Source organism: Dendroctonus ponderosae, unplaced genomic scaffold, assembly GCF_020466585.1.
Source record: "Dendroctonus ponderosae isolate FM_Combo_2020 unplaced genomic scaffold, Dpon_F_20191213v2 Dpon_F_20191213_1, whole genome shotgun sequence".
Classification (NCBI taxonomy): Eukaryota; Metazoa; Arthropoda; class Insecta; order Coleoptera; family Curculionidae; genus Dendroctonus; species Dendroctonus ponderosae.
This window is the reverse complement of record NW_026017110.1, coordinates 40,244,407-40,258,117: the sequence shown is the minus strand read 5'-3', so window position 1 is coordinate 40,258,117 and position 13,711 is coordinate 40,244,407. Positions and strand designations below refer to the sequence as shown.

At 36.2% G+C, this 13,711-nt stretch overlaps 1 protein-coding gene across 2 annotated transcripts in view; it reads right to left on the bottom strand.

The window, feature by feature from the left end:
• Nucleotides 1-7,257: 7,257 nt before the first annotated feature.
• Nucleotides 7,258-13,711, bottom strand: part of LOC109537800 (corticotropin-releasing factor-binding protein) — an 89,945-nt gene continuing 83,491 nt past the window's right edge. For both annotated transcript variants that reach the window (XM_048664101.1, XM_048664103.1), the window contains exons 7-9: nt 12,536-12,644; nt 9,390-9,552; nt 7,258-7,702 (exon numbers count right to left, since the gene is read on the bottom strand). In XM_048664101.1, the coding sequence (XP_048520058.1) occupies nt 7,696-7,702; nt 9,390-9,552; nt 12,536-12,644 (279 nt within the window). In that variant the 3' untranslated portion in view covers nt 7,258-7,695. The remainder of the gene's footprint in view (nt 7,703-9,389; nt 9,553-12,535; nt 12,645-13,711) is intronic.

Below are 13,711 nucleotides of genomic sequence, written 5' to 3'. Positions count from 1 at the left end.
GACAACGAGTGCTAGTGTGTTGGCTTCACCGCAAAAAGTTCTACCCAGTGCAATTTTAACTTGTTTTCTAAGTGAAGCAGTTTCCAAGTGAAGCATCTATTTGAATAATTGAATTAACAATCAAAATATCCTAACAATAAGTATTTTGGTAGTTAATAGTATTAAAGCACGACTGTGGATAGAAGAAGATCGATGAAACCTAAAAAAAATATGAAATATAGGCGTTCGTTGAAGTAACCCTTTCGATAAATAAATTTTGCAAATCCAAAAAGCCACTAAACGAGTACTTTATCAAAAAGTTTTGTATCAATCAAGTATTTTTGTGGTGTGAAAATGTGCACTTTCAGCCAACTCTGTGTAACTTGACAAATTGTCATGCCTAAGAACGTTAAAAAGTTGTCCCTACAAGGATATGGAAGTCATCTGTTCAGTATTCATGACATAGAAGACAGTAAATTATCTCGTTTTTACGCCATTTAGGCTTTACTTATCTGCTTGTATTCACAATATAAATCAAAGTTGCGGGATTAAACCAAGGATTCAAACATAAAAGCTCGAAAATAATTTACAGTTATTAAAAAATTATTAAATGATGAAAAATAAAAATTCTTAGAACCATAGCTTTTTCATTGACTCTTCACGGTTAAAAGAGAGGGTAGAAATAATTTGAGATTTATGTTTTTTTTAATACAATATCGACAGGCAGCATCTGTCCTTTAGTTATTTGCATTTTATTCTATTCTGGGTATTTGCCATCCATGGAAGTCCAGACACCTTTTTTATGTCGTCGTACCAACGTGTGATAGGTCTTCCTGTCGCTCTTCTGCCGCTCCATGGTCTCCATTGCAACACGATTCCATTCCACCTATTATCCTTTATTCAAGCGATATGTCCCGTGTAGTCCCATTTAAGTTTTGCTGCCCGGTCCATTATATCTGTTAATTTAGACTAGCTTTTAATTAACTCATTTCGTTTTTTGACACACAGAGAAATGCCCAATATTCTTGTCTCTATATTTTTAGAGAGCCTTTAATACAATAAATAAATTATATCACTAGGTTCACACGGCTATCATTATCAGCATAGTTAGATAAGTTAGATACCAGAGTTAGTTTAATATTTGTCATTTTTTGACATCAAGTTTTGGATTTCGACACAACTCATACATCCATAAGATCCTTACTTGTTGTGCCGCATGATTCAGGCACGACACCCACTGACGCTTAACAAACTTGAAATCAGGCAGTTTAGAAGGTCTTCTTGCTTTCAAGGCTTCAAAACTTCAACCTACTGTCATGCTCGAAAGGCTCGGCGCAACAAAAACGTAACACTTTATGTTAATATGTTCAAAAGTGAGTTTCTCCGGACGTTAGGACTTAAACAAACAATGTTCCGTATAATTTTATTGATTAATTTGAAAGTTCCGTTCTTACAAACAGTTTTAGTCCAAATTAATGCAAATTTTACATGTTATCGAACCTATGACTTATGACTGTGACCGCAACTATCAGAAGACTAACTCTATACTGACCCTCTTACCACTTAATTCTGGTAAAGTAAAATTTTATTGACTGACTTCTGACCAGACCTCAAATGCTCGTTTCTGCTGTGATTTATTTTTTATTTAAAGTATGCAGATCATAGCAGAAAGGATATTACGTCCTATTTCAAAAGAATAGTCGGCATAAGTGGCCATATAATTATACCAAAATTTTGTTTCGGGGTTGCTCCAAGTCCTAATTAATTAACTTTTGAAGAACTACAATGTATTAATAGTATCTATTGGCCATACCAAACGACATCAGGCCTGGACCCAGCACGAACTGTAATGAACCTGAGCAGTCACTTATCAGGAAAGTATCTCGAACAGCGGAACAGCATTGCAAGGGACCTCAGAACAAACGGCAAATAAAATATGTCTGGAAACCACCCAAATGCTGCGTAAAGTGAAGCCAACATCCGGCAACTTAAGCAGAGAAGAACAACATGCGCTCAAGGAAATACAAAGGAATACAAGCCTTGTCGTCCTGCTAGCTGACAAAGGAAACGCTACAGTCGTCATGAACAGAGAGGAGTACGAGCAAAAAATCCAAAACTTTTTGGACCCAGTCACGTACACAAAGCTCAAAAAAGACCCGACTCGAGCCAAGCTGAGAAACATCAACCGCCTGATCAAAATATCCTCAATAGATGAGAACATTATGAAGAGGATTATTGGGTTAGAAGCCCTCCCCCACGTTTGTATGGATCACACTAAGTAGATCAGACAGACCCAAGACACCTATCGTCAGTGCCCCGGGATCACGAACTTACGATATAGAAAAATATCTATCCTCTCTTCTGCAGCCACACTGGAGGTCCGCAGAAACATACATCAAGGATTCCGGACATTTCATTAAGAAGATCCAAGACCTCAGACGGGAACCTACGGACATGCTGGTCAGGTTCGATGTTGTATCTCAATTTACAAAGGTACCCTTGGAAGAATCCATAGAGTTAGTGTCGGAGCTATTTCAAGAGAGTACAACAAATCTGTTCAAGTCTTGTTTAAAGGGCAGCTACTTCCTGTGGCATGCAGATTAGTACGAACAAAAGGAAGGAGCAGCCATGGGAAGCCCACTCAGCCCGGTGGTGGCGAATCTCTTCATGCAGAAGTTTGAGGAAACAGCGTTGAGCACTGCACCCCTTAAACCAACGCTCTGGTACCGATATGTCGATGACACCTTTGTGCTATGGAGACATCGACGCAAAAACCTAGACATCTTCCTCGACCATCTAAACAAACAGCACCCAGACATCCAATTCACCATGAACGTTGAACAAAACCACCAACTGGCCTTCCTGGATGTTTTGGTGTCTAGGCAGAGGAATCGTTTGGACCACAAGGTATATCGAAAAGTCAGACAGATATCTTCACAAGCTATCTAACCATCATCCGCGTCAGAAGCAGGGAATCAATCATTAAGACTCTTACGGAGAGAGCCAAAAAAAGATGTGGACCACATCTAACCACAGAAGTACACCACTTGGAAAAGGCTTTTCTTCAGAACGGATATTCCTAGTTGGACATCAAAAAAGCTGTAGGAGTGGGCCGTGCTGAAAAAAGTGAATCCACTCTTAAGGCTTTCCTGCCCTTTGTTCCCAGGGTTACAAACAGAATTGGGAGGCTCCTGAGAAAACACAACATAAGAACAGTCTATAAGCCCACAACAAAGATTCGAGAATGGCGAGGGTCAGTTAGAGACAGAAGACCCCCTCGCAACTGCAGGAATCTACTGGATTTCATGCTCCTGTGGAAGCGTCTACATAGGATCTACTAAGAGATCGGTTGCGACAAGAATAGAAGAACACCGACGGAATTGTAAACTGGGGCATGTGGAAAAGTTGGCAGTAGCGGAACATGCCCTCAGCGATTAAACACACAGCATATGTTTCGGATAGGCACAGGTCCTGGCCACAACAACAGGGTACCGCCCCCGATTAATACGAGAAGCCCTTGAAATCTGCAAAAACGACGACAATTTTAACAGAAACGAAGAGAAAATGGCGCTAAACAGAATATGGTTTTCAGCACTCACCAACGTAAAAACAGCAAGAAAAAGCAACAGCTCACGACAGGAGGGAGAATCGAGTACACCGGAAAATAGCAACAGCCAACAGAATGCGCAAGCTCTGATGACATAGGCCACGTCATCACAAACGACGTCATCGCAACCGGTTTTTAAAGACCGACTGGGCCCGATCAGTCGCATCGGAACAGTGTAAACGTTCAAGCAAACCACTTCTGAAGATTAAAGCCACTCGTGCTTGCGAAACGTCAAGACGAAATTCAACCAAACGACGGCCTAAAAACCCATTAGTTTCAGTATCTATTGGCATTCGATTGTTTATAAACCCGCACAAGTTGGTTCAGAAATTTTATTTTTTATATTCCTGGCCTGAATTTGAATTTTTGCGATGCCAATAGAGATCAACTTTACTAAAAGGAAAGTCCAATAAACCAAAAACACAAAACAGCTTTATATTACTTTGGACATGTCGTCAACGAAATCTTTCTTGCCACCGCCTTGCACAAAGAAAAATTTCAACATTTATTGTATCGATGGTTAAGTATACTTAATCTAAAGCTAAAAGCGTTGCACGTCATCACCCGTCAAACTGACCCTGTTTCCAAGTTGCCATGAAAATCTTGTGTAATGAAAGGGATTATTGAATTGGTTTTAGATCAATAATAATCGCTTATAGTATAATAACAGTACAAAAAACACAGGTTTAGATCACTTTTGAACACTTTAAAAGACTAAAAGCTAACAAAAACGATTGAGATATGGGAAAAATTATCAAAAATTTATAGGCATAATTTAAAACTAACCAAACCAAAAACGAATCGATAAATCAAATGTCAACCTGACAACACAGTAATTCGCTACCAACGTATAAGGTTAAAAATTTCTCCAAACCGAATCGAACAGTAATGATTCGTTTATTGACAGAACAACTCTCTTTAATGCATTTTGCTATAAAAAAAGTGACGTATAACGATATATAATACTACGTTATATTTATATTAGTAATATATTTTTGTTTGTGTGGTATGAAAATTACTAATTTGGGGTCTTAATAACGTGCAACGGTTTTAGTTTCAGATTAAGTATATTTAATTCCACACTTCAATAATGTTCGGTGCACCAACGATAATTTTAAGTCGGCCCGGCCAATTTTGGAGAAAATTATTTCGAATAGTATGAAATACGATCTAAGGATGACCTAAAATTTTACTTACACACTTAGGTTTCGCGTGTTCGCTCCAATTGTATTGTAATCAATTGACATATTTAGCAGAACAAATTATTTTTTCAGACTTTTTAGTAATCGACGGCACATAGTTGTGACGAAATCGATGGGTGCTGTACCACACTTATACGAAAAAATCGCTAGTCGCTAATACCAGTTATTTTCTTCGGTTAAGTACCAGCTGGCTTGACAAATGTTGCTTGCATGTTCACTGTCACATTGTTAAATAAAAAATAACTATTTAGTGCCAACCCCTTTAACTACACAACGCATCTTGAAATTTTCTGAAACCCTCGTTTCACATTCAATGTAAGTTTCGTTGAGCAAAATCGATGCGCTGATAAAATTTTCATAATTTCACCACTGCTTGGTTTTTCAACAAGCCTCGCTTTTTGTAGTTGCCTTAATAACAATCCCATTAATTATTTAGCATCATTTTACTGTTATTCTGCTTTGAAACCCAATACCGCATTTTTCGTGCTCTCGCGAGACTGACTATTCTACCTTACGTTAAATATGCTTGTGGTTTAGTATTAATAGTAATTTATAGCAGATTTAGTTTTTTGATCGTTGTTTGATTTTGTTTTGTGTCGTTCTACTTCCGCACCCAGAACCTATTGGAATGCAGAATCCTGTTATGATTTTTAAAGTCAATATATTGTCCAACAAAAGTACATTTAAATCTCGACAAGTATATTATTGACACGCACACTAAATAACTAGCCCTCTGCAATACATATCTTAAATCAAAACTTGTTCATGCAGAAAACCGTATCTGAATAAATATTTCGATTATTTGATGTTGAATTAATACTGTCGCTGCTTTAAGAGCGATCGATAGAACGATATTGGCTCCATCTAAAGCTTGAAGTAATATTCGCTCTTTGTGAGTTTTTCTGATGCCAATATCTTCTGTCCTTTAATTTTCATTCCCGGGAAAATTGGCAGATGGATGTGAGAAGCTCTACGCGTAGAATGTGTTAAGTTTGCTTAAAGATGTGGGATTGCAACGTTTACATTTTAAAATTGGCTACGAAAAAAAATTGTTTTATGGAATTTTTGGAATTGTGCGCTACAAATCGTAGGCTGAAAGATAAAACTGAGCAAGTCTAGAATATCAATTTTTGGTAAACGCACTTTTTTGCGTTTATAGTTACTGTACGTATACAACGTACTGTTTTTTTAGAAACTGGGTCATTGGAAACATATTTTAGTGCCCGTGTTTGTGTAGCCTTGCTTGACTTTTTTCTGACAAATATATATTTTTTTAATTACTTGTTTTACTCACAAATACGGCAACTTTAAATTTGGTCACTTTTTTCAAACTGACGATATGTATCGTTGCTTTTAACTCAGATTGAATGTAGGCTACTGCACATTTTAAATAACTTAAAAATATCGTACAAATTAACATAGCACTCTTCCTGCGTTTTCATCTTTATTCTTCAGTTGAACATCCATCATTTGAAGTCCTGCTAAGCTTTGCAAACCCAAAATAGCCCGAACGCTGGCAAAATCGTGGCCGTTCTATTTTCATCGTGGCCGAAAGTAAATAAGTATCAAAAAATGTTTAAATAAACATTATAATGTAATATTATGTGCGTGCCCTTATATACCTAAAAGTTCATGAAATTTTGCTGATAACCGAAATCTCTTTGAATTCTGCGAATTTACTATGTACAAAGCAGTTTCATAAGTATTTAATTTTAACAATTGATCGGCAGGACAGCACAAACTTAAACAAAAAAATATATACCTTTTTACATGTAGGTACATTTTTAGTTCAAAAATTAAAAACCAGAGAGAACGTGGTGACTGAATTCCATTCTATAGTATCTGCTCAACTTTTTAAATTTATCTTTTTTTCGGCATCAATAGCACAAAAAACTAAAATTCTAAAAGTTGGATAGATTCCATAGAAAATAACTCAGTCACCACTTTCTCTCCTGATTTTCATTTTTGAACTAAAAATGTACGTGTAAAAATATGGTTTTTTTCCTTTCCTTAAGTTTGTAATGTTCTGCAGATGTTTTTTGAAATATAAATACTTATGCAACTGCTTTAATCATTTACATTTACTGACATGCATTTTTAAATTAAACTTAAACTTCAACAAAGTTATGGTTGTCACGAAGTTAAAGTTTGGTAATTGTAACCCAATTACACTAATTATTTTTCAGGTCTTTGCGCCCGCTTCCGAACCTTTTGGACGGTTTCTATATGAAGAATCACCCATGTTTTCCAACGCATCAGTTGGTGTTTACAAAATTCAGGGTAATTTGTATACCTGCAGAATTGCTGTAGAATAGTTCTGTTTGTACCAAATCAATTACTACAGTAATTGACGCTTTCGTAAAACAGTCGTTTATTCAAAAATCTTAAAATCTTGTTTCACAATGCAATAGTAAGTAGTTCAGCTCACTATTAAGCCATTATCATTGAAGGACAGCGAGGAAAATACTCTTTTCTGGTTGATATTTATTTTCACTGATAATTGCATTAATTTGTACATGCACTATCTATTGGTACAAGTTACATTTATGGATTTAATAATTATAAAAAAGTAAGTAATCAACGCAAAACAAGATAATAAAAATGATAAACTATTATTATACCAAATTTAAGCAATCTTGAAAATCATGTGTAGGTGGCAATAAGGAAAATGTTTTATTATACACGGCTAAACAAACCATTTCCACAGCAAACAATTTTAAAATATTACAGAAGTTAACCTGGCATTTGACTCTATACTGTTTATATGCATTATGTGAAGCAATCAAAGATTTAAAACAAAAATTCGTACCGTTCTTCTGTTCAAAATAAATAAATTATCATCTACATACTGTATTCTTTGAAATTATTTTTTTTTAGTCTTCATGGTTTCGTCTTTGAGAATGTTGCTTATTTCCTGAAAATAATAAACATCAATTAAATATTACATAAATATGATGAATTTGCGTATTGTAATGTTTACCACCCACTTCATAAAACAAAGCTGATCCCATTTCTTGTAAAGATGCATGTGTGAACAAAATATCTAGGGGCCAATTGCATGTGAATGCTCGTTTTATTTGAATAAAACTGGGAATCATATCATACACAGAAAGAGCAGTATAAAGTATAAATACGTTACAATTTTCTTTGTAATTTTGGAAATTATCATGTTTGTTTCTTTCTGCAGATGAAATGCGCTCTGGTTTAATGCGAAAATAACAATTAAACGTGAATTCAACCCCCCAAGTTATGCTTTGAACATTCTCCAAGAATGGAGGACCATCGTTAGTTTGGGTTGAATCAGAATGTTTTGTCAGAATCGACGACAATCGTTAGTAGATACCTGATTAGTTATCAGTTCAAAATTTGATAGTGCGAAAATGTTTTGATCTTTCACGACTAAAGGCGGGGAGAAATTTATCCGATCAGACTACCTTCCGTCGATGCCCAAACAATCGGATCGGTGCCGGATCGGAAAGGGGAAGGCACACATGTCATACACGTTTCAGCTTTCGTACCGATTTTTTTGCTTCGATAGTCATATACAGTTGCCATTCGCAAATCTAAATGCAATATTGCAGCGGAGCTTTGGTAAAATATTTACCATTTTTTGCGGGTGTGACTTGGCCATGGTGGCACTTTGTCTAGAAAACAAAGCAAAAGAAAAAAGGAGATATTTGAGGGAGGACAAAGGAAAACGCAGATTTTAGGTCCATGCTGCTGGGGAAACAAGACCTCATGAAGGAGAATTTTTTTCACTTTTCTCTCGCGTTGGACGATGAGACGAAATTTTGTCAATAGCTTAGAATGTCCGTGTCGGCGTTTAGCTTATTGCAACAAAAACTGCTGGAGAAAATACAGTACCGAATATTTCCTCATTTCTTCAATTAGCTCCTAACGTTTAATTAAGCTCATTATTAAAACCAGGACAAAATGTATCACTGACGTAACCTAAAACGAGGACCGTTTTTCCTTCCGGCAATCGGATAGCAAATACCCATCGAATAGCCACCAAAATCGGAACATGATTGAATTCAAAAACGGAAACGGATCGGACAGGTAGCGTAAAGATTTAAATTACGGCGTTCAAAGTTTAGTAACATTTCTGTCTCAGATCTTCGTCCGATCGTATGATCGGAGGCGGATCGGATAAATGTGTCCCGGCCTTAATGTGATTGTGATAATCTGTTTTAATGTTACGTCTTGCCAAACTGGCAGGTACTGATCTTTTGTATCAATTTAGCCATTTACTTTGATCAATACACAATTTGATTTTGTTCTTTTACTTTTATTTGGTAACCATCAAAGCGTCGAATATTTTAAAACAGTCATCCTGTAAAGACCAGTTCTAGTGATGTTTTCAGAAAAATGGCGCTGATGTTTGCATATTCCATAACACCAGATGCCAGTAGCCCCTGTGTCTTTTATTTATTAATTATTTATTAACATTTGTCTATGCTAATCTAGGCAAAAAGGTATTCATAAACGGTAATTCGAGAATTTTCAAAAAAGCTTACAGCGATAATTTAATCAAAAATTATTTACCATAACAAACAAATACATAATTATTTTCACTGCAGCATTAACATTGTATCACATACCTTTCAGTTGGCAGATCTTCGGGAATACAAATGACGCTCATATACATGTCAATATCGTTTTCAGTCAACCTTGTAAAAGAAACTGTTACTGAGTTGTCAAAAGCCCCACTTGATACTAAGCGTACAGTTGTCGTCTCACATCCGATATACTCCGCGCTTCTGGCTGCAATAACAAAGTTAAATTAACATTTAATTATTATTATTATGTTAATTATGTTACTCATTAATAGCCATTACAGAGAACGTCAATAATTTGTACAATTACTTATTTTCATTTAAACTTTATCGAAATTTCAAATTAGAAACCTTTATGACATCAAAACTATTAATAATTTATGTTCCATTAGCATCTCACATTTCTGAATCAGATAAAATTGTTTCAATAAATTATCAACTATTTGAAAGTAACGTAAGTGGTATTTAAGTATGAAACAGAAAAGTAGACATGTTTATTTTGGTTCTTGGTATTTTATTATACTAGATAGCAGAGAATATGTGGCCAATTTGACTAGTGATAAATAATGTTGGTGTAGCCTCTTTAGTTCTTCGCAAAACCTTGAATATCTAAATCCGTGGTTTAACCTACATAGCCATACTTTATGCCCTCTCTATCAAACAGCAGATTTCTTCTTCTTCTTCTTCTTCTTCTTCTTAGCCTGTTGACGTGCACTCTTGAACGTAGGCCTCTTTCAGTAATTTGTCCGCCTGCACCACCCAGCTCCTGGCCATGCTTGGGGTCTCCCCACACTTTCCTTTGATCCTCAAGGTCTCCATTTCAATTAGATTCTAGTCCATTTGCTGTTGTCTCTAGTTACGTGACCCGCCCATTACTACATAAGAAGCACCATTCGTTCCACCACACTTGCGACCCCTGTTCTCTTCTTAATCTCGTTTCTAATTTTATCCCTTAGACTGACCCTCAGCATTGCCCGCTCCATCGCTCGCTGGAAAACCCGGAGTCGGTTTGAGCTGTGCATCGTTAGAGTCACAGTTTCGAGATGAGAGAATCATGCACCTTCAGGTTAACAGGACCCCTGGCTCTCAGAGAAATCAGCTGAGCCTGCCGCATGCCACCCCGATTAAGCCGATACGTCTGGTGATTTCTACTGCCTGGTTGGCCTTTCTCAGATTGATGGTGTGACTTTCTTGAGTTTGTGACATTCTCTAGAGTTTGGTACCCGATGGTGACTATTACACTCCTCGGACCTATAATTTTAGTTTTGGTAAATTAAATTTCGGTCCCACAGTCTGGGAGGCTTCTTTGAGCTCACGCACCATTATTTCTGGTTCATCTGCCTCGCTGTTGATAAGAACAATATCGTCGGCGAAGATGATTGAAATTGTTTTCATCGATGTTAATTATCTATTGTTTCCAAGAGATATTCTTGAATATGTCTTCTAAAGCTAGGGTAAAAAATTTGGGCAAGATTATATCGCCTTGCTGGACGCCTCTATTAAGTGGTATTTTTCCTGTAAGCCAGCCGTCTTCAACTTAGGCATGCAAGGTAGCGTGTTCGTAGATGTGCCGAATCAAGTTTGAGTATGTGGAGTCAATACGGGAACGGTCCATTGTCCGAAGCACAGCCCAAGTTTCAATCGAATCGCAGACCGTCTGGTAGTCCACAAAAGTCATATGGAGGGGAATACGGTACTCCGTGCATTTCTCGATTAATGTGTACACTGCGCGGATATGCTCAGTCCTGCTGAATCCCTTCCTGAAGCCAGCTAGTGAAAGTCGAACTTCTGGGTAAGACGACTGGTGATAATTTTGGATCACAGCTTATAAAGGATGGAAAGCAAACTGATTTTTTTAGTTTTCTATATTCACACAGTCGCACTTCTTCAGGAGCAAGATAATCCCTACACTTTGCTATGAGTCGGGAACTCTGCCCTCCTCGAGACATTTGTTCAATGTTCTTGTTTCAGCGTCTCACCACCGGGTTTCAGCATTTCGCTCGTTATCATATCCTGCCCGTTGCTTTGCCATTCTTTAGTTGGCCTAGTACAGCTCCCAGTTCCACTTTGTCGATTCTCTAGAGTTCCTCGGATCCTACATTTAGGTTGAGTTTCCTCGGCCCTCCCTGTCGCCTTGGGGTTGAGTTACTTGAGCATAAGGGTTACGGTAAAACTGTTCAATGATTTCGGTAATTTTGTCCCTATCCGTGATAAAATATTTTTGGCCGTTTTTTATTTCACATATAGTTATTTTCCCCTTTGACAGTCCGGAGCGCAAAACTCTTATATTGTTATTGTTCTCAATGGCTTTCAGAAACATAAAAAAACGGATACTAAATATTATTCCAAGAAGAATGTATCAAAGTTCTAACTGACTGTTAGCTGGTTAACTACAATTGTTATTATCTTAATTTCCTTCCAGTCACAGTGTGAAACATTTTTTTTTGTATATCGTTTATTTCGTTACGTTTCGATTTTTTGAGGAAAGTTTTTCTAAATGTTTAGCTCTCCCGAAAGAAAAGTTTCCTTTTCCTCAAGAACTAATGAATATTTTAACACTATACAAATTATAGTTTTTGTACAACATATTTTAATTGCAAATTTATGTTTGTAGCTTAAATTAATTTTAAAATCTGACGGCGCTGTGATTCGCGTGTTACGTGAAACGTAACGAAATAAACGATGTACAAAACAATTTTTGTTTCACACTGTGACTGGAGCCCAGGAAAGAAAAATAATATAATAACAATTACAAGCAGGCAGGAAAATAAATTAAAAAATAGAAGTTAACTACACTGTTTTAATTGTCTTATAATGTGCGCCTTATCCCACGAAAATATAAAAATATGCTTTTATCAGACATTATGAATTTTGAAGTAATAGTTATGACAGTATCAAGAACTTGACCAATGAGCATATTTAATTAGGATAATGGCAAATGCCAAGCAATTGGCTTCTTCATGGCTCAGTAGAAAAACCGATTGTTGAAATCCAACTTTGCACTATCAACTTTACTACTTAAAACCCGTTTTCTTAATGATATATGTGCAATTTTTATAAATGTCCCTAATTCTCAGATCTAGTTGATCCAGTATAATTTCAAGACACTTATATTGCAGTCGATTGTAAGCAAATTTAATTACATTGCGCGCCAATTTAAAAGCAGGTTTAAGGCAAAGTTAGTTTGGTACCTGGTTGGGAATTTAAACCACATACGGAATCTGCAAGTTTCATATTGCCATTGTCTAGTCCAAGAGATCCACCTATTTGCACATAATCATCCAGTCCCCGCTTTTGACACTAAAAGAATGCAAAGTAAACTTAATATTTCCTGGTGAGATAATTTGGAATGAAAATTATCAAGAAAAATGCAGACAAAGCGATTTCCATTAATCCTATCATGAAAATTGGCACTACTCACTACTTTTAAGCAAACCGCTACACAAATTATGAACGAACATGCTGCCACAATAAACATGCAAGGAAGCACATTGCTATATGTATTGCAATCTTCAACAGTTTACAGCAATTGGCGATTAGTTGATTATCCAGGTTAGGACATAGGCGATTTAATAAATCTCGGCAAATTCACTTACGAATTAAGTTGAAAATTAAAAAAAAGTTTCATTCGTAAGTAATTTCAGTAATTTCATTTCATTTAAAAAAAAAATTCAACAGCTTCTTTTAGCATTTGCTTAAAAAATATATTTAATAAGTAGATAACGACAAATGCTGGATATCTTAAGAAAATGTTTCCATATCGTGTGCTTCTGAAACCCACTTCTGCTTATAGGACTGTGAGGTGCAAATGCTCCCTCTATAAGTAGGAGTAATTTTCATTATCTGAACAAACCTGTTTTACAAGTGTTTGCACTTTACTCTTTGATTATTTTTCACAATTCTAACCCACTTATGAATCCACCTACTAAATTTTAATAATTTTCAATATAATTCAAAGACGTTCGTAGATAAAATGTATTAAATGCTAAAACTAAACAAAAATGTAAATCTGGGCTGGAATCATTATAAATTGCAAAAAAATCAACAAATATTTATGTTGAGCTGGTACTATACTACTAGTAATAAACAAATAGGGTTCTAATGTAATAAGGACTTCATCTCAATATTCGATTCTTTGTAGAAAATTGAGTTTTTATTTCAATTTATAATAAATACAATTAACTTTTAGCGAACCTTGGCAAGATCGAATGGCCAATAATTCCAATCAGTAGGAGAAAACATGAAATATAAAGCACCTACTATTATAAATAGTATATTACGGTACAAGAGACGAAAGTCGAAGTTCCGCCACTGCTTGAAGTTGACGCCCGCGACGAATCCGAGGGCTTCATGCACGCAGTGGCGGG